Raw genomic sequence first — 24,791 nt, 5'->3', positions numbered from 1 at the left:
TTTCTATTCACAGCCATCCCGGAAGGCATTAACACCCATTTTACAGGCAGAGGGCCTGAGGTGCTGAGAAGTAACTTGCTCTGATAGCAGAGTCAGAACTGCAGGCACTTCAGTCTAAGTCTGAAGTCTCGGTGTTTTACACGGAGCCATGCTGTGGGCACCTGTGAAATGCTCCCAACCCAGCCTCCTGGCAGGTGGCGCCCCTCCCTCGGATGGCATCGCTGCTGCCCGTGGGTCCGTGACTGGAGGAGGGGGCTCGGCTCAGCCCTGGGCTCCTCCGAGCCAGTGGGAGCTTCCCCTCCTTCTGCCCGCTCATTCTTCACTCCTCAGGCAAAAAGGTTGCTCAAGGAGACTGGAGGACGGGGGGCTGCCTCCTCGTTGTCACCGGGAGCCTTTTCTTTCCTGACTGGCTTACCAGAGAAGCCTGCCAGTCCTCACAGCGCCTCTGGAAGCCAGGGGAGGCAGCTGTGGGATCCTGGAGGAGCCAAGTCCAGGTGAAGCGGGCTGGAGGATGAATGGGCTGATGGTGGGGAGGCTGGGATGTCACAGGTCTGCGCACAGAGCCAGCCAGCGGGGCGGGCGCCAGCCAGGAGGCGTGTAGGTTCTGCTGCTCACTTGCTTCAGGGGGTCAGCGTGTGTGTATGTGTCATCGAGGTGGGCAGGGAATGGGAGGGCTGTGGGGGGTGGGGGGGAGGAGAGAAGGATATATATGCTGGTGTGGCTGAGACGGCAGAACCGAGCCTCACATCCGAGGGAGCCGGGCTACTGCTGACAGCTCTCAGGTAGGCGATGCATGCGCACCCCAGCCCGGAACCCGGTGCCGGGAGCCTTGGGGGAAAGCCGGGCAGCGGGGGGCTCTCCCTCAGCCCCCCTCCTTTGTCCAGGGTGGATGCTGCCGTCTCCCTGCGAGAGGATTTCTTCTTCGTTCGCTTTATTTTCCACGCTCGGATGGAGGGTGGAGGGGAGCCTGGAGGTTTTTTATCCTAAACGCAGAGGCAGAAGGAGAAAAGAGCCGAACTTGGAGACGAGGAAAAGTTTGGGTTTGGCAGGCGTGGCCCCTACTTTGCCGTTCCTATCTGTTGAGGAGAGGGGGCTGTGGAAGTGGGGGTGCAGAAGGGGCAGGTTTGGGGGGCTGGCTTTCAGGGCAGCCCTGAGGACCGCCCCCCACTCCTGAGTGATCTCTCTGTGCAGCTTTCCTTTCTTCCCTTCCCTCACAGTGTGTTCAGGCTGGTGGGCTTGGATTTGGGTTTTCAGCCCCGAGGGAACCCTTCCCCGATAGGCACTGAATAGGAATTGTGAGTAATGACGTGGGAAGTCGGAGCAGCTTTGTGTGGGACCCGTAGTGCGTGGCTGGCCGGGCTCGCCCTGTGTGAATTCCACGTTGATGTCTGCAGGGATGACCTTGGTCTCCCAGACCCGGAGCCCCTTTGAGGGCTCATCTCTTTCTTTGCCTCTTTCTCCTCCTGCCCACCTCCCACCACCTCCCACCGCAGGACTCCGCCGGGGTCCGGTGGGAGAGGACGTGGCCAAGTCACCCAAACTCTCCCGCTCCTTCTCCGCCTCTTTTTCTTTCTCCTTCTCTCTTTGTGCACCTCTCTCCCCCCGCGTGCCTCTCTCACCCTCTTTCCATTCCCCATCCTCTCCTCCCCCCATCTCCTTCTGAACATGGGCAAGTTCTGGGGGGATTTCAAGTCGGGCAGGATGCTTGGGGAAATGGACTATTTAAAGCAAGCTGCTGTGGGCTCGCACACCCCGCTCCCGGGCTCACACATCTGTGTCTCGCTTCCCCGAGCAGCCCCAGCCCGTAATTGCCCCAATTATAACCCATAACGTCGTTCACGAGACGAACAAAAGGCAGAGCTCTTCTTCGTGGCATTCGCCGTGGAGCCCCCACCCGAGTCCTCCCCACGGAGGGGCACGGGAAGCGCCGGGCTCCTTATCAAAGGCTCCGGCCGGCCCGCGGCTCTGCCCCCTGCCTGCGGGCTGCCGCGCACCCCTTCCCGCGTGCGGACACGGCGGCGGGGAAACACGCTGTGCGCTTCCACGGATGCTGGATGCTGCGATGCCTTTCTCAGAAAAGCGATCGGTGATTCTGCATGCTTGCGAGTCTCCTGCAGGGTAGGGTCCCCGGAATGCCCGTCCCCAGCCTCCACCTTAGTAAAAAGCGGCTTCCCCTGTCCCGCGTGCTGTGCGCCTGTGCGTTGAGGGCGCTGGGGTGCAGCCTGGGGTCGTTCGGGCGGTGCCGCTCTGTCTGTGGGGCTTTATCAGCTGGAGGCTGAGGGTCCTCCAGTCTCCGGGGAGGAGGTTTTGCATTGTCAATGAAGGGAGTAATTGCAAGACGAGGCTCAAGCCCGTGCTCTGCGGAGCCTGTAACAGGAGCTGTCACGAAGCTATTCCGTCTTCAATCAATCAGATATTTATCTCCTCCACGCCACCCGGCAGGGGAGGTGCACGGGCCCGGGCTGGATTCAGCCGAGGTGATAATAACAGCTTTGCACATTTGTACAGTGATTTGCATCCACATTTTCACACCCATTATCCCCGGCAACAGCCCTGGGAGGGGGTGCCATTATCTCGGTGGTGCAGCGGGAAGCCGAAGCTGCGAGGCTGCGAGGTTAAACCGATCGTGCAGGACGCGGCAGGCAGAGGACTGAGCCCGGCCCTCCGAAGTCCAGCGCGCCTCCCGCGTCGGGCCAGGGGTGCTCACAGACCGATGGCGATGGGGTGGGGGTGGCACAAACACAGGGAAGCAATTAGCAGACAAGGCCAGGCCAGCTGAAATTAAGTCCTAAATTGCGTGGTCCAGACAGCAAGTGTTGGAGGGATTCCCGGGAAGCCGTGTTTGCCCCTCCGCCTGCAGGGATGCGAGCGAGCGAGGCAGGGGAGGACGTGAATGGGTCTGTCCAGGGATTTGGAGAGAAAGGCGGCAGCCGGGACAAAGGCACAGAGGAAGGGCAAAGGAACTCCATTTATTGAAACCTACGATGCACCAGGCAGAAACCTAAACACACTTATTGTGCCCGGCTGCCTGGCTCAGAGGTGGAGCGTCGACCTATGAACCAGGAGGTCACGGTTTGATTCCCAGTCAGGGCGCATGCCCGGGTTGCAGACTCGAGCCACAGTGTGGGGTGTGTAGGAGGCAGCCAGTCAATGATTCTCTCTCATCAATGACATTTCTCTCTCCCGTTCCCTTCCTTTCTGAAATCAATAGGAGTATATTTTATAAATAAATAAATAAACAGGCTTATGTTGTGCTAAGACACACATGGACACACATAAACACACGGACAGACGTGCACACACACCATAGGGAGGTGAGCCTCAGGGTGAGCGTTTATCAGCGTGCTTCCATGAACGACACCAGAGCCCAACAGCTCCCAAAGCCGGAGGAGGAACCCTTGAAACCGACCAGCTCTGGGCCTGGGGGGGGCAGCTCATCAGATACCCAAGGGAGGGGGTGGACAGGCTCTACGGAATCATCCAGACAGCAGTCTCACTGGCTTCAATTCTGGGAACTAACTCTTTTGGCAAACTGGGTTTTCTAAACACTTTTATTTAAATGCCTATAGGTGCCCCCACAATCTGACATGAAGGGTTCCTACTAACCATAAACTAGCTGTGGGACCTGGGGCACCCCAATTTAGGGGCCGGTTTCCTGGGCATCTCCCTAGATAGGCCACGATCACAATCGGTCTGGACTGTCCACGATCCTGGGGGGTTTTCCAATCTTGGCAGCAGCCACAGCGGAGCAGAAACACAGCACCCCGCCCGCTCGGAAGGGCCTGGCGTGGCAGGTGAAGGGGAGAGATGGCCTCCCAGGGGTCCAGGGTCTGGGTGACAATGTCACTGAGTCACCACCCAGCCGGGGCTCTGCCGCCCCACTGGAGCTCAGAGACAACCTCCCCCACCCCCCACTCCCCACTCATCCATCCGATGGGAGCCTCCCACTGCCCGCAAAACAGACCTGCCAGCTCTCCCGGGCCCCACAGCCAGCATCGCCAGACGTGAGCAGTGCGCGGCACTCCACCGGGCTTCAGGACACGAAGGCTTTGTTCTTTCTGGTGTTACCTTTCGTCATTTGCATTTATAAAGTATATGAACAAATACATGGGGAAAGCACGCTCACAACCTGATTGCTGGTGGCATAGAGTGAAAGAAGCTTGAAGGTGATTGGTCTGGTTCCATTCCTCGTTTCCTGACCTCTGTTTTCTAATCTACTTGAAAATAACATTGAGTGATTTCAGTATAAAAGTAAATACACTTTTATGTTTTCATTTTCATGGTTTTGACAGTATGTGTGGAACCAGGAAGATCAATGCTAAGAGCGATAGCTGCTCAGTGTTGAAGCAGCCCTGATGGAAACGGATCCTGGTGACTTCTTACCCCTCCACCCCAACCCCTACCCCACCCCCACCCCTCCTGACCCTCTCCTGAGCCCCAGGCTGGGCTGTTACTGTGGCCTCAGTCCGGGGCTGCCCGGAAGCTGCTTCCTCAGGAAGCCCTTTACTTCTTCCCTCCATATCCCCCCTTCTTGCTTCCCCTCAGCAGGAGAGCACAAATATCTGCCCACCCCACTTAGAAAATCAACCACATTAACCACCTAATCCAACTGTCTCTTCTTAGAGAAGGGGAAACTGAGGCCCAGAGAAGGGGTCTTGCTCAAGACCCCACTGTCATTGTCAGAGTCAGAGCTTGAGCCCAGGACTCTGGTCTCCACACGCAGGGCTCCCCTGACCCTTGCTCACCAGCACGGGGCGCCCTTGGGCTGCTTGGGAGGGGAGCAGGCGTGGCCTCCCTCTCCTCTCTGCCCGTGCCCTCTTCCCAAGCGGGAATTTTAGAGCAGTAAGGGGGCCTTTTCGAACATGAGCGTATTAGCCAGAGGAGGAAAAGAAAGAGGCCTCCCTCCGCAATAGCTGGTGAACAGGCGACATGTGGGCATCCCGTCTGCAACGGGTCATAGAAACGGGGCGTGAGGGAGACAAACCCCTGTGCTCATGAGCAACTCCTGTGTGAACCGGGCAGAAGCAACAACAGAGAGGGGGAGCCCAGAGTCCAGGGCACAGGCAGGTGCTCAGAGTGAATCCAGCTCTATGACGGCAGAGAGAGCCACGGAGATCAGAGCGGTCTGGTGAGAGCAGGAGCTTGGGAACCCGGTGGTCTTATTCCTCCTCCTCAAGCCTCTGTCTTCCCAATGGTACAATGGGGACAATGGCCCTCGCCCCCTGGCACCGATGCTTATAAAGCTATTAGCACAGCGTCTGGCACACAGTGTTCTGAATATAACTGTAACTTGATTACTATTAACTATATAAAGAGAAACCATCCCCACAAGATGGTCTCTTGTGGGGATGGTCTCCCTTCAAGACCATCCCCCAGAATTTGCCAGCTTTCCAAGGCAGAACCGGCTTGTGGAAGGTGTGGTTCCCCAGATCACACCTTTTGGGGTCAAAATACATGAGTTGAAGTCCTGGATCTGCTATTGTATGAGCTAGACTCTCTTCGGCAAGTTGCTTACCCTCTACAAACCTATGTTCATCGCAAAAAGGGAGGTAACGTTCACCCTAGATCAGAGAGCTGCATGTGAATACTGAAATCTTCCGTAACCTGTAGAAGAACCTGTAGCTACCCTTGAGATGGAGGAGGAGGATGGGGACGTATATGCTCCCACAAGAAGACTGCCCCCTCTTCCCTCGTCCTCCAAAAGCACCCAAATGACAGCTTTGTTTACAGGTCACAACGCAAGACATAATTCACTTTTATCTTCAGCTGAAGCTTCATACATAATTCTCCAAAACAGATCGGCAACTAATTATATTGTCCTTGGAAGCAAGATTACATGCAAATAGATTAAGTCTAAAGCACAGGGGTATTTTATCTTCATAAGCAGCGAAGCACAATTAAATTTAGGAGGTGTCATTGCCAAGCTGAAAGGTAATTAAACATTTTTTTATTCAATACGAGATGTCCAGATCTCTAACTATGATGGTATCACCACATGGAAGTGTAGGCGGGGCCCGGCTTACCAAGTGAAATACTAGCCAAGTAAAATTCAGACATATGTAGGGAGCATTTTTTTTTACTGATGGTTACTACTGTCCAATAAAACAAGAACAAATATAAAAACCTGTCGTCACCCCCATTTTGCAGAAGCCTGAAGCTCTCCGTGGGGAAAAAACTTGCCCAAACTCACAGTTACAAAGTGTAAATTGAGCATAAATGTCACTCGTGAATTAACTAATTGCATGCCTTCACTCAAATGTCATTAACTTATATACAGAACTACAAAAAAAAAGGAAAGCACAAGCCTTCCGAAGAATGAAAAGCATTTTCAGTAAAGTTCAAAATCTAACTTAACCTAGTTATGAGGATACTGATACACTGATACTAGGTGTTGTAATTACCCTTTTCTAAGGATAATTACACATATTTTGAGTTTTCACATTTATCAATCTCATGTAAATATCACAAACCATCTGGGAGATAGGATGGTGGTCATTCTCATTTTAAGGATTTGTTTTCATTTTAGAATAGAATGAATAGCACTCAGCATTTTAACAATAGGTGGGGTCCCTTGCCTGGGTTGTGGATGTGCAGGAGGCAGCTAATCAATGATTCTCTCTCATCACCGATGCTTCTATCTCGCCCTCTCCCTCTCCCTTCCTCTCTGAAATCAATTTTAAAAAATATTTTTTAAGTGAGGGGTGGGGCTCAGAGGGGGATTAGGGAGGTTGGACGAGCAGGGAGGGCCAGGCTAAGGCCAAGTAGATTTCATAAGGTTACCCAAGCGCCAAACTACAGAAGGCCCGCCCTGTACATGCAGGAAGGCTACCAGGCAGAACACGTGCTCCAAGTCCCAAGAGCTTATCTTCTTCCTGCCCCGCCCCCTAAAACTCATTTACCCAGAATTTGAGATAACAAATATCAGCCAAGCCATCAAACATTTCCTGGGTGAGCAAGTTGTCGCAGTTAATGCTCTTGGTGAAAAACCTCAGCTGGAGAGCATTCTATTAACATCTGTCACAACTTATCAGCTCGGCCTATGCAGACGTGTATTGCAATTTTGTATTAAGAACCAAAGGAAGCAGTCCCTTTTCTCCCAGCCTCCCTTTCTTCTGTGGCATCCAGGTGCTGCCATCATGTGGCCACAGAGAGCACAGCCATGCCATTCCGGACAGATTCCACAAAAATAACCTCCAGGTTAGGAAGACTGAAACTGAGTAGAATAAGAAATGGAAAGGCAAATCTCGAATTAAACAAAGACCTATGCAAGCAGTCCTTAGTTTAATATATTGGCTTACACGTTGGCTATTTTTAGAACTCAAGATACTCTTGAGTTTTGAAAACTCTTCAAAAGAACCTGTAAGTGGTGACGGGCTTTCGTAGCTTGTCTACCAACCCCTATGTGACCCATTCAAACTTCACAGATATTACTATTCCAACCCTGCCTTGTGGCCATATGTGACCAGTCCACTAGCAAAACATGCTTGGACTTCCAGCTTAGGGTGGCACACTGCATCACCCCAGAACAACACTGGTTCCCACTCCCCAATCCGCACAGGTAGCGAATAGACACTGTCAGTGACACAGATGCTGAAGAGGCCCCCGGACCGTCAGCACCCTGGGCCCCCAATGAGGCAGATTTCTAGACACTCCCCAACTCTACCTCTGCTAAGGAGAAGGAAGAGGGCTTCTGAGATCCTCTACTGTCATTTGTCAGACTTTTTTGAGCACTTCCTAAGTTCCTGACCCTGAGTGCTGGAAATAGAGAACCCTAGAATATGACCCTTGCTCTTCAGGAAGTCACAGGTCAGGGAGAGAAACACACACAGATGTCCCAGCTCACAGGAGAATGTGGTAAGTGCCCTGCAAGAGGCTAGGAGAACATTAATGAGGAAAGGCTGTGTGCTGAACCCTTTTTTTTCCTCTAAGCTTTTATATAATATGTACACTGAGTGGCCAGATTATTATTATGATCTCTGAACACATAATAATCTGGCCACTCAGTGTATATTAATGTAATTAGAGGCCTGGTGCATGAATTCAAGCATGGATGGGGTCTGGCCAGCCTGGCCAGGGGGAGGGGACATGGATGGGTGGCTGGCCTGCCTGCTGGTCGAATTCCTGGTTGAGGGGACAATTTGCATATTAGCCTTTTATTATATAGGATATACACTGAGTGGCCAGATTATTATGTGTTCAAAGATCATAATAATCTGGCCACTCAGTGTAGTATGTATGTGCCAGGTGCTATATTAACTGCTTATAAACATTAACCAGTTAGTTGTCATATGAGGTAGATCCTATGTTGTTCCATTGTTACGGTCTGCAGCGATGAGCTGATGGGAACTCGCCAGTCACAACCACTCTGCAACGTAGAGCTGCGGTTCCCATCCGACAGGCCCTAGAGGTTCCCTCGCTTCCCACTGTGATGTGCTGCATGTCGATGCCGCAGCAGCAGAGATGCACGTAGCTGAGACCAGGGGGTGGGGGTGGCTTCCCAGAGGCGATGACTCTGAAGCTGAGTATGAAGTATGAGTTGGAGACGTGTATTCCGGGTAGAAGGAAGAGAACGTGCCCAGACACAAAGCCATTAAGGACCCGATAGAGTCGGAATGACAAGTGACTCACCAGGATGATAGAGGAGACAGAGGGTGAATAACAGGAGTGGTGCTAAGTCCCAGCGGGAGTTAGAGAATTATCTTCAGTGCAAAGCATTGGATTGGAAGATGGTTTGGTAGGAGGTCAGGTCATTAGGCAGACAGATTAGGAGGCTTACCACAATAACCAAGGCAATGAATCCCAACTAAGGTGCTCACTCTTGAGATAGAGAGGGAAAACTGCATTGGAGATACATTCCTTTGTTCAGATGAGTGTGCTCATGGTTCATTAACCCAGGGCACCTCACCCTCTGGAGGGTAAAGCTCAAACCCTTTAGGATAACAAACAAGACCCTGCTCTATCAGACAGAGCTCGTCTTTCAGCAGGTGCTTCCCCAGGTGGGAAGGTGGCCCCATCCATGTACCAGCCTGCTCAGCCTCCCCTCACAGGCTGTGTACATGGCTCCTCTGCGCCTGTGAAAAGACTGTTTCCTGTATCTCTCAAATGCCCTCTTCTTTGGAAGACCTCCTCATCCTTCAAAAGCATCTCAGATGTCAACTCTTTGACTTAGACATTGATTGAGCATCTTTCAGTCGACATCCTCTTAGTATGAGATGCTTGGGTGATACACAAGAAGAGTTGGGGTGGTCCCCCAATGTGGTGTCAACTGCAGGATCCCTCCTCCTATTGCCTCACTCCATTTCACATCCATATCCTACACCAGTGTGTGTATGAGTCACCTGAGAACACGGGTCCAGATTCAGTGGTTGCGGGGTGAGGCCTGATATTTCTTGTTTCTAACAAGATCCCAGGTGATGCTGGTCCTGCTGGTCTGCAGACTGCATTTGTACATTTTCTCAGTGGAGTCTAATGAAAAAAGCCATAAAGGCAATTATTTTTGGTTTTCTACACTGAACTCTTTATGAAGGTAGAATTTATACACAGCGAAGTTCACAGAATTAAATTTAAATTCAATGAGTTTCGCTGAAACCGGTTTGGCTCAGTGGATAGAGCGTCGGCCTTCGGACTGAAAGATCCCAGGTCTGATTCCGGTCAAGGGCATGTACCTTGGTTGCGGGCACATGCCCAGTAGGGGGTGTGCGAGAGGCAGCTGATCAATGTTTCTCTCTCATCGATGTTTCTAACTCTCTATCCCTCTCTCTTCCTCTCTGTAAAAAAATCAATAAAATATATTTTTTAAATAAATTCAATGAGTTTTGGCAAATGCAGACACCCCTGCGACCAACACCTCAGTCAAGAATATTTGCAACATTTCCGGAGAGTCCGTTTGTTCCCCTTTCCATTGAATCCTCCGAGCAAAGGTGGTTCTATAGGGAACCAGAGTGATTCAGTTCAAGGAAATAGCTTTTTGATTCAGGAGGCTTCATCACAGGATCAATTTAAAGAGGGAAAGGGAAAAACGAAACATCTGTCGGGCAATCCTACATGAAGAATATAAACTTCTGATCTGACAATGGTTGGAGCTATTATCTTATAATCATTTATTCATTTTTTATTGATATGGTTTTTACTGAGTTTTTGAGTCAGGGAGAGAAATAGAGAGAAACATCACCAATAGGCTGCTTCCTGCCTGCCCCACACTGGGGATCGAGTCCACAATCCAGGGTTGTGCCCTGATTGGGAATCGAACCAGTGACCTCTTGGTTCCTCAGCCGACGCTCCACCACTGAGCCAAACCAGACAAGCTATTTGATATATATATATATATATATATATATATATATATATATATATATATATATCCATGTGTCTGATTCTGTGCTTTGCATGGGATAGCAAGGTGAGTGAACACGCTGCTGGCCCTGTGCTCAGGAGTTAACTCACGGCTAGTAGGAGAAACAGACAAGGAACCTGCAGCCTCCTGAAAGAGCGAATTCTGGGATGTAGGGCATTCCTGGCCGACGTGAGGAAGGCTGGGAGGATGAGATGAAGTACATGTGTCATGCGTAAATCTCACAGTTTGCACACCTCGCTCTTGCACAACACTTCACAAAACGCCCCTTACAGTTCTCATCGTATCTTCGCACCAGCCCTGGGACAAGGCAGGTGCCGCTACCGTCATGCACCGCTGAACGACAGACATGCGTTGGGAGACATGCATCACTCCGCGGTTTCCTGGTTGTGTGAACACCACAGAGTGCGCTTACACACACCTAGAGCCCACTACACACCCAGGCTCCATGGTACAGCCTATTGCTCCTAGACTATAAGCCTGCACAGTATATCACTCTACAAAAACATGAGATCGATTCACACTTAAAAGGATGCAACCATGAGATGCGGTGAACACAAAATGGGTGAGGCTGCTCCTGGGGCAGCACGGCATACGGTTGTACAGCACACTGCTTTTGTAAGGAGAAAGGGCACACCCCATGACAACGGTGAAAAGTATTGTATGTAAATACAGAAGCCTGTGGCACAGTCGTTTATTATCCGTATCGTGTACCGTCCATCATTGTACGTGCTCTCTTCTATGTGACGGGAGCTCAGCTTTGTCTGCGCCAGCAGGAGTAGCACAGTGTGTACTGTGACAGTCCCATGGCTGCCACGTCGCCGGGTGATAGGAATCGTTCAGCTCTGTTATAATCCTATAGGGAGGCCTCCGTCATACACGCGGTCGTTGTTGACCGAAACGTCATTAGGTGGCACAGGACTATCCTCCCCTTTTACAGCCAGGAACACCGAGGCTGGGAGAGGTTGTCTCAAGGTCACGCACTCAGTGGCAAAGCTCCCTGAAAGTGCCCGTGCGAGTGGAGGCCAGCTGGGGCTCTCTCCCAGGAGCTCTGGCACCCCGCATGGGCATCCGGCCTGGCTGACAGGAGCAGACCCCTGTGCCCTTGCCGATGATCCCCTGCGTCCTGGGAGGTGGACCTCAGCCGGCACTGTCCCTTCTGAAGAGTGTTTGTCCTGCGTCCCCTGGGTGAGGGTCTCCATCAGAGGCTGTTCTAACGGCCGCGCACCCTCCCCTGTGTTTCAGCATCTTGCCTCCCGCTCCTGCACCATGAAAGCCCTGCTCTGCGACCTCCTGCTGCTCAGCCTCTTCTCCAGCGTGTCCGGCAGCTGCCAGAGGGACTGTCTGACCTGCAGGGAGAAGCTCCGCCCAGCGCTCCACAGCTTCGACCTGGAGGTAAGCTGTCTCCTCCTCCCCAGCTCCTCCAGAGTAGACCCCGAGGGAGAAACTGAGGCCTCGCCCGGGATCACGTGGTTGTAGGGGAACAGAAGCAGACGTGAGCATCTTCCCAGGGCAAACCCAAATGCATAAATCTGTAAACATTTATGTCCACTTGACCAAGTTCAAACAGAGGCCTGCCCACACTGCCATTTTGTTCCCCCATTAAAAGAGTGCATAAGCATGTGAGAGAGTTTGGCAAATTAGAGAAGTTTTTTTTAAAAAAGAGAATTGAAATCACATTTAATCCTACCAGTCAAGAGGAAGAATCCTAGTGTTTTCTCATGCTATATTATGCCAGGATAATTTCCATTTCCCCGAGTTACTAACCAAGTTATTTCTCTCGGTGAATACAGTATAACTTGTTTAAGCATCCCCTCCTGAGTTCAACATGTTTGCTGACCTCCATTGCTAATATAACGGATAATTTTGCAAATGATCACCTAAAATGCTCTATTTTAAACTTTGCATTTGAAGCACAAATCTGACATTAAGTTTCTTTTTATTAAATAAGCTGCTTTCTCCGCTGCCTTTTTTTATTGTTGTTGTTAATCCTCACTAGAGGATATTTTTTCCATTGATTTTTAGAGAGCGTGGAAGGTGGGGGAGGGGGATAGAGAGAGAAAAACATTGATGTGAGAGAGACACATTGATTGATTGCCCCTCGCACGAACCCCCACCAGTGCTGGGGAGAAACCTGCAACCCAGGTATGTGGCCTTGACAAGGAATAGAACCCATAGCTCTTTAGTGTGCTGGCCGACGCTCTAATTGCTGAGCCATAGGGACCAAGGCGCCACTGCTTTTATTTTTATCTAAATAGTTATTCCTCTCTTATGAAATTCAATATAATTCCATTATTATTATTTTTCTTTGTAGTTAAATAAACTCCTTTCAAAAGATGCCATGTTTCAAACTCCTCAACCTTTAAAGCAACCAGAAGTAACTATGTCGCTTAAGGCGAATGTACAAACATAGAGACCAGGTATTCAAACTGGGCCAAGGCACCAGCGGGGAGCAGACACAGCCCAACAGGCCTCAATGCCAAGCTCCTCCTGCCCTGTGGTTTTCGAGCCTGTTTTCTGAGCAGTAATAACTGCTGCGTCACAAAAAGTATTCCCAGATAACCCTTTCTGAGTGTATCCGTCCCTCTCATTCACCCGCCATGGTTTTCCTGACTAGGACAAGGGATCCAAAGGTGAGCAGGTGGATGGGCCTTGCAGCCAGTGGGAGAAGAATCCACAGCCCCTCCGAGAGAGAGTAATTACTGGTGCTGGGGAAACACAGAGCAGCGGACCCCAACCTAGTCTAGAGCGGCAGAGAGGGCTTTTGGAGGAACTGAATCTCTAAGGAGACCTAAACATGAGTGGGAGTGAGCCCAGCCAGCATGGCTCAGTAGTTGAGCATCGATCTATGCACCAAAAGGTCATGGTTTGATTCCCGGTCAGGGCACATGCCTTGGTTGTGGGCTCAGTTTCCAGTGTGGGGCGTACATGAGGCATGAATAGTGATTCTCTCTCATCATTGATGTTTCTCTCTCTCTCCCTTCCTCTCTGATATCAATAAAAATATATTTTAAAAAAATGTTTTAAAAAAGATGAGTGGGAATGAAGAGTCAGGGAGTGGGAACCATGTAGTAAAGGAAGGCATGGGGGCAATTGGGGAGGGTGGAGAGGGGGCATTTGCAAATGCCTAAACGAGGGAGAAGCGTGGCATTTAAGGAACTGAGAAAAGCTGAGTTTGGCTAGAGCACAGAAGGCCCCCATGTCTTTTCTGTGCAGCCCAGAGAGGTTTAAAAGTTCACCCAAAATCTCTTTCCCTTGGTCTTAGTAAAAAACAGAATAGAGCCGAAATCGGTTTGGCTCAGTGGTAGAGCGTCGGTCTGCGGACTGAAAGGTCCCGGGTTCAATTCCGGTCAAGGGCATGTACCTTGGTTGCGGGCACATCCCCGGTAGGGGGTGTGCAAGAGGCAACTGGTCGATGTGTCTCTCTTATCGATGTTTCTAGCTCTCTATCTCTCTCCCTTCCTCTCTGTAAAAAATCAATAAAATATATTTAAAAAAAAAAAAAACAGAGTAGACAACTAGTTTGCATGTAAACCAGTGAAGACATTGATGAAGCAATAATCTCATAATGGCCACACTGCTAAGGTTCTCTGCTTGCAGCCTAGACCAGACTGCACAATTCCTGAATCACTAGCCATAAGTGCAACCCTTTATTTCCCACTCAAAAAAAGCACTAGGACTCAAAAGATATCTGTACAGCCAAGTCCACAACAGCATTATTCACAATTTCCAAAAGGTGGAAACCACCCAAGTGTCCTCAACAATGAACAGATCCACAAAACGTGTGCGTACAGACAATGGAATATCACTCAGCCTTACAAAAGGCATTCTGACATGTGTAACAATGTGGATGAAACTGGGAGACATTGTGCTAAGTTGGGTTGACCTGTCCAGACACAAAACACAAAAGAACAGGTCAACCCAAGGCCATGGTGTCCAAGGGGGTGGGAAGGCACATCAGTGTCTCATAATCGGGTGTGACACTTGTTATAAGGAGGTCATGTAATCTGTGAATGATTTTCACGGGACAAAAGGACAAATACTGTCTGATTCTATTTATAGTCATCAGCGGTAGAATTCATGGAAACAAAAAGTAGAAAGGTGGTCGCTGGGGCTGGGAGGAATGGGGAGTAGGGGGTGGATGGGCATGGAGTTTCACGTTGGGAAGATAGAAAAGTCCTAGAGATGGATGGTGGTGACCATGGCACAGCACTGAGAGTGTACTTAATACCACCGAGAGCACACTTAAAAATGGTTAAAATGGTAAAGAGTTGGTGTTATGTGTATTTTATAATAAAAGAAATATTTGGAACTTAACTGTAAGGATAACCCTGAGTCTGCTCTAAAGTATTTTTTTTTTTTAATTTACCTTTGTTGTTGGAAGTGTTATAGGTGTCTTTTCTCCCCCCCATTGACCTCCTCCATCCTGCCCCCATCCTTTCCAGGCCTTCACCACACTATTATCTGAGTCCATGGGCTATGCATATTCTATATAATACAACCCTAATATGCAAATTGACCAAACGGCAGAACGACCAGTTGCTATGACATGTACTGACCACCAGGGGGCAGATGCTCAATGCAGGAACTGCCCCCTGGTGGTCAGTGCACTCCCGCAGGGGGAGCACCACTCAGCCAGAAGCTGGGCTCACAGCTGGCAACCGTAGTGGTAGTGGTGGAAGTGGGCTTAGCCAGCAGTGGGACATCCCCCCCGGGGTCCTGGACTTAGAGAGGGCAGGGCACAGGCTGGGATGGGGAACCACCCGCCCTCCACCCCAAAGTGTATGAATGTCCTGCACTGGGCCTCTAGTATGCACCCCCCAGTTAACCTCCCCCCACCCACCCACCCCTGCTTCCCTTTGAGATTTGTCAGTCTGTTCCATATTTCTATGTCTCTGGATCTGTTCTGTTCATTGGTTTATTTGGTTCATCAGATTCCACGTACCAGTGAGATCATGTGATACTTGTCTTTCTCTGACTGGCTTATCTTGATTAGCATAATACTCTCCAGGTCCCTCCATGTTGACTCAAAGGCTAAGAGATCCTTCTTTTTTACAGCTGCATAGCATTCCATGGTATAAATGTACCACAGCTTTATCTAATGTCTTAAATATATATATATATATAAAATTGATTTTATGGACTCGAGAGGAAGGGAGTTAGAAACATCGATGAGAGAGAAACATCTATCAGCTGTCTCCTGCACACTCCCTACTGCACATGTGTCAAACACAAGGCCCGCGGGCCAAATCCAGCCCGCCAGGCCTTGCAATGTGGCCCACACCGCGCTGTCATCACTGCACTCCGCTGTCAGTTTATGACATTGTCAGTTTATGACTGTTCAGTAAACCATTCGGCCCGCGATTTAGGCTGGATTTTAGATTTTGGCCCCTTCTCTGATTGAGTTCGACACCCCTACCCTACTGGGTATGTGCCCACAACCAAGGTACAAGCCCTTGACCGGAATCGAACCTGGGACCTTTCAGTTTGCAGGCTGACACTCTATCCACTGAGCCAAACCGGTTAGGGCTATCTAGCGTCTTTTTTACAAGAAAATCATTCACAGATTACATGACCTCCTTGTAAAAAAAAAAAAAAAAAAAAAAAAAATGTCACACCCGATTGTGAAACACTGGTGTGCCTTCCCACCCCCTTGGACACCATGACCTTGGGTTGACCTGTACGAGAATACAATGGCCAGCAAGTACACATTCTCTCCAGTCTCCCCGCCACCAGGATCTGTCTTCATTCTCCCCACCTGCTTCCCATCTGAGTTCCTTCTCTCCCGCCTTCCATCTTCCATGGTACCACTGATTTCCCTACTGAACGTTCCTTTTTAACCCTCTCCCACCTGCTCTTTCCTTTCCTTTGCTGTCATTGTTCTAAACAGTGTTTCCCCAAACTTTTGACATATGTGTACCCCTTCTATAATTTTCGTAACGCTGAGTACCCCTCGTACTCATGAGAACGTAGAATTAGGCGCAGCTAAGCACGGTGCAGTCCATATCCCCACCAAACTCTTCCCGAACCCCTGGGGGTACGCGTACCACACTTTGGGAAACGCTGTTCTAAAAGATTGCGACTTTGACACACACATACCCCCACCCCAGCCCCTGCCACTGTGTCACTCTCGGCTGCTCTCAGGGTCAGCAGCAGCTCCTAAGCACCGAACCGCAGGCCCACGGACTGGCTGCCCGCTTGGTGAACTTACCTGGCGCTCTTCCCTGCTTGGGACTCTTGTTTCTCTGCCTCAGGTTGGCCTCCTGTTCTTCTCCCCACCCCCTAAGCATAGTGACTGCCAAGGTTCCCTGATTCTCGCCTCCATGTACTCGCTCCCTCAGAGATGTCATCCCCACATCCAGGCCTCCAGCTCTCCCCAGGCCCCAGGGAACTCCCAAACGTACACCCACACCTGGTCTCTCCTGGGCTCCAATCACATCCCACACTCCCCAGAAGCCCCGCCTCCTCTCCTGGCTGTCCCACGATGCCCGGAACTTGCCCTCCCACCTTGCACGTGCCTCTCCCTGCTCTTTTACTTCCAAATCCCACTTAAGTTTCATCCTGCTTCTCCACCTGCTCCCATAGAACCAGCGCCTCCCTCCTGGGTGCTCTGACAGTTCCTTGTGTCTGCTCGTCTGTCTCTCTACATACGGTGTGAGCTTCCTCTGCTGATGGTCCCAGGCATTCCCACACGTGGCCCCGTGTGCTGTGTGGCACAGAGTTACTTCTTCCAAACAATGGTCAGTTAGAGAATGGCCAGTTACGGCCTTACAGTGAGGGGTCAACCCTTCGCAGGGCCTGCTGACCCCCAGAGGGACTGGCTGCCGGGTTGTTTGGTTTCTAGTTTGTATTTATTTTAATTTTTTTTTTTTTAATGAAATGTCTAGAATGTAGGCAGCCACATCGCATTTTCAAATCTGGCAACTCCTGAGTATGTCCACTCTGTGAATAATGGGGTGGAGGGAACTCACCTCTTTCAGCAAGGTCACTTTCCCAGCCCCTCCACCACGTTATGCAACCCTGAGCTATTCCCAGAGCCTCTTGGACCCCTGGCTTTATCAAGAATCCCTTTATTTCTCACTCCAAGTCCATGGTCCAAGTGTGGCTGGCTTTTCCTCAGGCTGTAATTTTGGTCAGTAAATGACTCCCATACAAAACCCAGTGTCATGGCCTGGGTTGAGAATGGTGCTTTGCCGTATCAGCTCAAGGAGAAAAAAAAAATTAAAAAAAAAACAAAAAACCGGCATGTTTGAGAGACAAAGAAGAAGGTAACCTACCGAGAGGTCTGGGGAAATGTATTTAAAACTTCCTAAAACTCTAACAACAAAAGAAGCTGCCTTCCTTTAGGGTAGGGGTGTCGAACTCAATCAGAGAAGGGGCCAAAATCTAAAATCCAGCCTAAATCGCAGGCCGAATGGTTTACTGAACAGTCATAAACTGACAATGTCATAAACTGACAGCGGAGTGCAGTGATGACAGCGTGGTGCGGGACACATTGCAAGGCCTGGCGAGCTGGAATTGGCCCGCGGGCCTTGTGTTTGACACATGTGCTTTAGGGCTTTCTGTCCTCGTTACATGAGCACCCTGAGTGGCTGGTTTGTAGTAGTGCTGCCAGAAAGGGGATCTGGCCCTGAGCAGGCCAGTAGTGTGTGGGTTCTTGACTTCCTGAAGGGAAAATTTCACCACAGGAGTCCAGGTGATTTTTAGAGGACGTTTGTTAAAGCTGGGGACAGGGAAGCAAGCACGGGCTGGGGAAATGACCACAGGAGTGGCTGCTTTGGCTCACTCAGAGGTCATTGAAAAGGGGGCCTTAGGGACAGGTTCAGGGGGTTTGCCTGGGATGAGCTGCCATTACCCATTGCTGCCCTGGATGGCAATCCTCACGGAGTCCCACGCCCCTCACGCCCTTCTTTCCCTTCTAATGGGCTTGTGTGCCTGTTCCCCAGTCTGTGATTCCAGACATCAGTTTCCCCACCAGCCCAGCTTTACAGATCAACCTGGCATCAATCTGAGACCTTCCAGATGCTCCCCCACGCTCCGGCTTAATATAGCCATGCCGTCAGTGTGGGCTGGGAGAATGCGTCCAGCTCCCTTAATAGGCTATTAGCCCATCTCTGGGAAGAGGCTGGTGGCTCCCTCAGACCAGACGGTTCGGCATTAAGCTTCGGCGCCCATCTGGTGCTGCAAATGCTGTTGTGAATTTGGATTCCTCACATTTTGCCCAAAACCTTCTCTGAAATCACGCATTCCGATGATTTTTCGAGTACCTAATTCGTCTAACAGTATGATGTGCCTTCGTACGGGGCTATGCATCTGGTTCGATCATAGAATTTCATTTTCTCTGATTGACACACAATCTCATTACCATCTGGGCCCAGAGACCTCGGGGACTTGCAGAAGATCTAATAGCCTTTAGATTTAACAATGTCCACCTGTTCCTGTAAACTGACGGCATAGAACAATTCAACACGCGTTTGGGGCTGCTGTTCTATGAGGATTGGACCAGGTGCCCAAAATTCTGCCCTCCTCTTGGCTTCCACGTGCTGCTACCCATGTTTTCCTGCTTTCCTCTTGACTCTGTTGTTTCTCAGACTCGCCACTGAGGACAGTTTAGGCTGGATAATTATTTGTTGGGGGGGGGGGGCTGTCCTGTGCATTGTAGGAAGTTTAGCAGCATCCCTAGACTCTACCCACTGATAGCAATAGTGTCCCCCCTACCCATCCACCGGGTGACAACCAAAAATATCTCCAGACATTGCCAAATGTTCCTGGGGCGGGGGGAGAGAGGCAAAATCTCCAGTGGAGACCCACTGCTGCAGAGTAATAACCCAAGGGCATTATGGTCTGAAAGAACATGTTACAAATTGATTCTACCCAGTTTTCTTCCAAGTGTTTTGGAGGCAAGCTAAATACAGACCCATGTGAGCTTATCTCTGAGGGGATCTCTGGCCACAGTGTTCCCTGATGGCTTCTTCCTCCTCACAGCAAGTTCCACAGTAGGATTGCTCATAGTCCAGCCTCAGAATCACCTGCAGTGCTTGCAAGGAGAAAAAATAAAAAATAAAAAAGCAAATTCCTAGATTCCTGGCTCTGCCTTGGCTTGCCGAATCAGAATCTCCAGAAGTACAGGCTAAGAATTTGCATCCAAACCAACTTCAGTAGCTCTTCTTACAGAGCACTCAAGTTTGTAGCTACCATTGTCCTCAAGTCCACCCTTCCCACCTACTGAAGTTGCCTGCCCTTCTTTCATACCCAGTGACATTGTGGGTGTGAAAAAGAGGTTTCTCTGGGTCTCTCAGCTGTGTGGGCACTGACTACAAGTTACTTCTGCCAGCTTCTCTGAAAAAAAGCTAATGGGAAAGACCTGCTCAAAAAAACGACAGCTCTAGTCTCAGTCGGTGCCAACATCTGACAGCATGCGGGCTAGCATGCGGGCTTGGTGAAGAGTACTCTTTGGACACCTGACCAGTGAAGAACTCCCACTGGGTTCTGTCTCTTTCTCCTCTCTGGTCCAGCCATTTGAAAATGAGTCCTTTTCCCATTGGCACTTTATCTTTTGGTCTCGTAGGATCCTAGTCTCCCATTCAATTCCATCAACTCAAAGTACTGCAGACACACGTAAGCCATTGAGCAGGGTGTTCATCACTATCTGTGCTTCCCTACCTTGACCTTTATTTTCTATAAATGAAGCACAGGTAGTGATGACCAGTGTTTTGGGGGAGGGGAGGTGAAAAATTAATACCAGGATTGATCTTTTCCTGGTGACCTTAAAATAACCATGCAGATTTAACTACATGCTCTGGCATCCCCAATGCTGTGCATGTCCCATGTCCTGTGTGATTCAGGGTTCGGGCTCTAGAAGAGGGGCCACACGCAAATGAAAGAGATGAGACAAGAAATAATAATTTGGAAATATTGGAGGACCAGGCCGGAACCCAACTCAAGAGGAAGGACTCCCCTTGGGCTCAGGCCTTGCCATCCTTTTATTCAATTTGGAATACACCTACAGCCCTTAGGCAGGCAATTTCCAGTGACAGACTCTTATCAGTAAGGATTCACATGACTGTCTGTGAGGAAGTTGCTTCAGCTAGCTAGACTAAACTGTGGGTGCGGTAGCTCGGACCTTGCCCACACCTCTCTGCTGGTGAAGACAATAGGCGGTTTCCCATACAATATCTTAAGCCAGTCTGACTTCCAAGTCTGATAAAAGAACAAAAGAAAAGTCTTCTGTACGGGTGACCCTCCTGAGCCGTTTGGCTCCAAAAACCCAACTACATCACTAACAGTTAAGGTACAGTTTAGTGCGTGTGTTCTGTGTTAACTTGCTGTGTCACCTGGGATAAGGTAGCTTCCCATCTCTGAGCCCCAAGTTTCTTCATCTGCGAAATGATGGAGCTGGGCCAGGGAGTTTTCTGTCTCTTTCCAACTTAGAAATTCTATGAACCTAAACAATTACATGTAGAACAGCCGCACAGCACTTAAGAAAGACATGCTTTAGAAGAACTTGCATGGTACAAGTATAGGCCGTAGAGGGGCTTTATACCCTCACTGCCTTGGATTAATAGATCCCCTCCGCCCCCCATCCTTCTCCCTTCCTCCCACCTCTGTCTTGGCAGGTGTGCATCCTCGAGTGTGAAGGGAAGGTCCTGCCCAGCCCTCTCTGGGCGCCATGCACCAAGATCATTGCCAGGGGCCCCTGGCAGCTCAGCTCTGCTGACCCAGAGCACCTGGCAGCTGCTCTTTACCAGCCAGTCACCTCCGAGATGCATCTGAAGCGAATGCCCCGTGTCAGGAGCCTGGTCGAAGTGCAGGAAGAGACAGAGCCCGGCGCGGAGGAGGCTGGGAAGGAGCAGAAGCAGCTGCAGAAGAGGTTTGGGGGCTTCACCGGGGCCCGGAAGTCGGCCCGGAAGTTGGCCAACCAGAAGCGGTTCAGTGAGTTCATGAGGCAGTACCTGGTCCTGAGCCTGCAGTCCAGCCAGCGCCGGCGCACCCTGAACCGGAATGGTAATGTGTAGCCGGAAGGGGAGCCCCTCCCAGCTGCACCGTCCACTTCAACCCATGAGTGAGTTGGGCAGGAATGAGCTGGGGGCAAGAAGAAACCTCATATATTCGTCTTAGCGCATTAGCCCCCCAAACATACAAGCTCCGCTCCCCAAGGTGTTCACCCCCTGCCTCCTGCCCACCTTTTTTTTTTCAGGAGCAAAGATTTTTTTTTTTTAGGCTGACCACTGCCATTGAGAGACTAGTTACCATGGGGATAATAGTAGTAGGTTAAGATAACTAATTCCTCTATAATTCTCCAGGAGTTTAGTTACTATGGGGACAGATAAGGGAAACCAATCCTCCTATTCGATTGCCATGGCAACCATTCAGTTCACCTTTTCTCAGAGACTATCTCTAAGCAGCAGTAGCTAGACCTACCCTTAGCCATTAGCAGAGTCTTATTTCTGAGGCTGTGATATTGCTATTTCACCTTCAAAAACAGCTTAGCTGTCCCCCATGTCTCCCTCTATATCTCTAGACAGCTGGATTCCATGGAAACCATGAAACTTTCCCAGACAACCCCAGTAGGAGTTGTGGTTAGGGCCAGGAGCTACACTTTCTGCTCTTCTTTCACTTGCCGTGTGTCCATCCTACCGCCTGATGGACTGGCCAAATGGTCTGACTCCTTGTGGTTGATGGCATCATCACTGAGCTTTGAGAATCTGGCCCAAATGACTCAATTGCTTTCGTCTTTCCTCACTTTTCGCATCTTCCCAGGGCCATTTTTGGTTTGCTTTGGTTTGTGTGCTTGCCCTTATTCCTTCCTCCCTTCTGGTCTTTCTTTACCTCATGACCATGCTTCTACATGTACCTATAATACATATCAGATAATAAATATCAAAGACCCTGATCTATTACCTCATTACAAATTCAACTTTCCTCATCCCATCAACCTATCAATAACGCTGAATGGCACAGAGAGCTAGCACAATGGAATTTTATGAAAATCTTAGAAAACCCATCAAGCCTATGTGCCTTAATTTACATATGGGCATAATATTATATGCAGAGGCCAGCTGGCGTGGTTCAGTGGTTGAGCATTGACCTATGAACCGGGAGGTCACAGTTTGATTCCTGGTCAGGCCATATGCCATGGTTGTAGGCTCAATCCCCAGTGCGGGGCATGCAGAGGGCAGCCAACTAGTGATTCTTTCTCATCATTGATGTTTCTATCTCCCTATCCTTTCCTCTCTGAAATCAATAAACACACACACACACACACACACACACACACACATATGCCTCTTCTTAAATAGTCTTTCTTGCCCTCGCATAAAGAACTAATCAGTTAGTCAAAACATTACCCAAATGGGACTTTTCCCTCCGAGGCAAAAAAAAAAAAAAAAAATCCTGCATGTGCTGTTGTTTGTGTCCCACACTGCAGAGGTAGCCAGATTGTTCATAATCCTGCTTCAAAGCATATGAATGCATGTTCATCTTGGCACTCACCCCTCAGCAGGGAGGCAGCCCACGTGGCTCTTTGCAGGTAGGCCACTGGCCAAATATGGACATGTGCATTGGGTTGTGAGAAGGCCGCTGTGTTTGTTTTAGCAGAATGACTAATCATTCTGCTAAATAATGGCTAAAACTAATCATTCTGCGAAGGCCCTGAATGGACCTGCACTGCTTTTGAAGTCATACTCTCGGGTCCTTAACAAGCTAATTCTATTTCTTCCCAAGCCATATCTGCACAGAGCTTAACAATACATCTACTGAGCAAATGGCTGATAGATTGAATTGAATTGTCTCAAATCTCAGACATTCTTCTATAAAGTGGCTCTTAAGGGAACTGAAGCTCATGTCTGATTCTGAAGTACAACCATTTTCTTTACCGAAAGACAGTTTAAAATCAGCCACATTTGCAGGAATCAATGTATTTTTAAAAAAAAAAAAAAAAACAAAAAAACAAAAAAACACGATTTGAGCCCCTATTCGGGCAATTGGTTTTTCTAATTTTCTATTAAGCTTCCAACTGAGCGGCACTGAGACGGGTAACTAGCTTCTGTCTGCTGCTCTGCTCACGAAGTAAACTTCCTGATGGAAACGCTAGAAACATCAACCAGCTCATTTGGGTCCTGTCGATTGCTTGCTTTCCCCTTCTAGAGCCACCTCTCTATTTCTTTCCCACACATTCATGGTTGCTGAGTTCCAAGATGGATGTGTACTTATGAGCTTGCCTTTACAACCCAACCAGCCCTACCTGCGCTTGAGACTCCTCCAGCTTGGGGGATCCCCGTTGCCAGTGCTAAGCTATACTTGTGTGATATCCAGAGCCAGTCTGTTCTGAGAAGGTTGGAGGAGGCGGGGCTGCCTCACACTGGAATGGGCCAAAGAACCCTAATCAGAAAGTGTAGGGATGCGTTAGGAAGGAGGGACACTGCGTGCAGGACCAGTCCCAGGCAGACCTTCTGTCCCTTCCCTGTCCCTATATGGTCTCCTCTCTGCTGCCCGGAGCTGTGACCCTTTTGGGCAGTGGGAAATGAGCATATTCATTCATGATGAGGAATTAGTAAAATCAGGCTTAAAGAGCATGTGCAATGTAAGAGAACCATATGTGAGGATGTAATTCAAGAAATAAATGACTCCACATGGACTCCACATACCAGGGATAAGGCAATGGTCTCCAGGTAGGGCACCTATCCAGTACCTTTCAAATACCAGCCCATAGGCCTGCCCTGTATGCTCCTCGTTATGCCAATAGGCTATCGTATGATGGTCTACCATGTAATAGGTCTGTATGTATTATATGCATTAGAGCCAGGGACAGCAGGTGTAAAAGGAGTTAGGGATCCCCTCTGATGGCTCCAGGGACTGTTTGGTTGGTCTGTAGCTCTTCTTTGCCTCCTTTCCCCCGCTCAGTTACTAGGCCAAATAGGATCGAAGCGTCCGTCAAACTGTCTGGTTTGTCAGTGTAATCATTTCTGTCTCCCCAGGTGTCCGGGTGATCCCCAAAACAGCATGTCGCCAGGCCCAGACCTGCCGGCTGGGCATCCGGATTCCTCCCGTCCCAGGGCACTGAGCCAGGCTTTGCCTCCAAGTCTCCACCCCCAGGGTGCAGCGCCTCCCTGCCTGGTTGTCAACCCTCCCCAACCCCCCCCCCACTCGCCACCGCCCCCCACCACCGCATGTTTCATGGCAACCCAATCCTCCATCAGAGTGTATTTTTGTAATTCCTCCAGCTGACGTGTAAATGGTCCCGTCTTTCCTCCTCACCCACCTCTCCCCTCTTCTAGGGGTGGGCTGAAGGAAGGGGACGCCAAGCCTGGGGTTTTGACTCGTCACTGCCATCACTTGTTTGTAAAAGAGCTGTTCTTTCTGACGGATTGTTTTAAACAGATATTTCTCCATTAAACTTCTACCAAGCAAATGGGTGATAGGTGGGTCAGCTGTTTCTCAG

At 49.8% G+C, this 24,791-nt stretch overlaps 1 protein-coding gene across 5 annotated transcripts; it reads left to right on the top strand.

Annotated features, from left to right (window-relative positions):
- Positions 1-415: 415 nt before the first annotated feature.
- Positions 416-24,766, top strand: PNOC (prepronociceptin). Of its 5 annotated transcripts, none has more exons than XM_084884473.1 (4): positions 416-494; positions 11,597-11,746; positions 20,968-21,221; positions 24,328-24,751. In XM_084884473.1, the coding sequence occupies exons 2-4, from the start codon at positions 11,621-11,623 to the stop codon at positions 24,575-24,577; spliced, it is 630 nt and encodes a 209-aa protein (XP_084740599.1). In that variant the 5' UTR covers positions 416-494; positions 11,597-11,620; the 3' UTR covers positions 24,578-24,751. The 5 variants fall into 5 exon arrangements, with proteins under 5 accessions (XP_084740599.1, XP_084740602.1, XP_084740601.1 ...); XM_084884476.1 differs by lacking the exon at positions 416-494 and adding an exon at positions 560-782 and having other exon boundaries at positions 20,968-21,413; positions 24,328-24,758; XM_084884475.1 differs by lacking the exon at positions 416-494 and adding an exon at positions 711-782 and having other exon boundaries at positions 20,968-21,355; positions 24,328-24,766.
- Positions 24,767-24,791: the final 25 nt, after the last annotated feature.

Source organism: Pipistrellus hanaki (assembly GCF_964339955.1).
Source record: "Pipistrellus hanaki genome assembly, chromosome: 5".
In the NCBI taxonomy this organism is placed as follows: Eukaryota; Metazoa; Chordata; class Mammalia; order Chiroptera; family Vespertilionidae; genus Pipistrellus; species Pipistrellus hanaki.
Note: the sequence above shows the minus strand (reverse complement) of the source record. Positions and strands in the feature narration are given on the sequence as shown.

Coding starts and splice junctions, on each gene's coding strand:
- PNOC (XM_084884473.1), top strand. CDS start 11,621: ATGAAAGCCCTGCTCTGCGACCTCCTGCTGCTCAGCCTCTTCTCCAGC. Junction 11,747..20,967: donor TCCACAGCTTCGACCTGGAG/GTAAGCTGTCTC, acceptor CTGTCTTGGCAG/GTGTGCATCCTCGAGTGTGA. Junction 21,222..24,327: donor CAGAAGCAGCTGCAGAAGAG/GTTTGGGGGCTT, acceptor CTGTCTCCCCAG/GTGTCCGGGTGATCCCCAAA.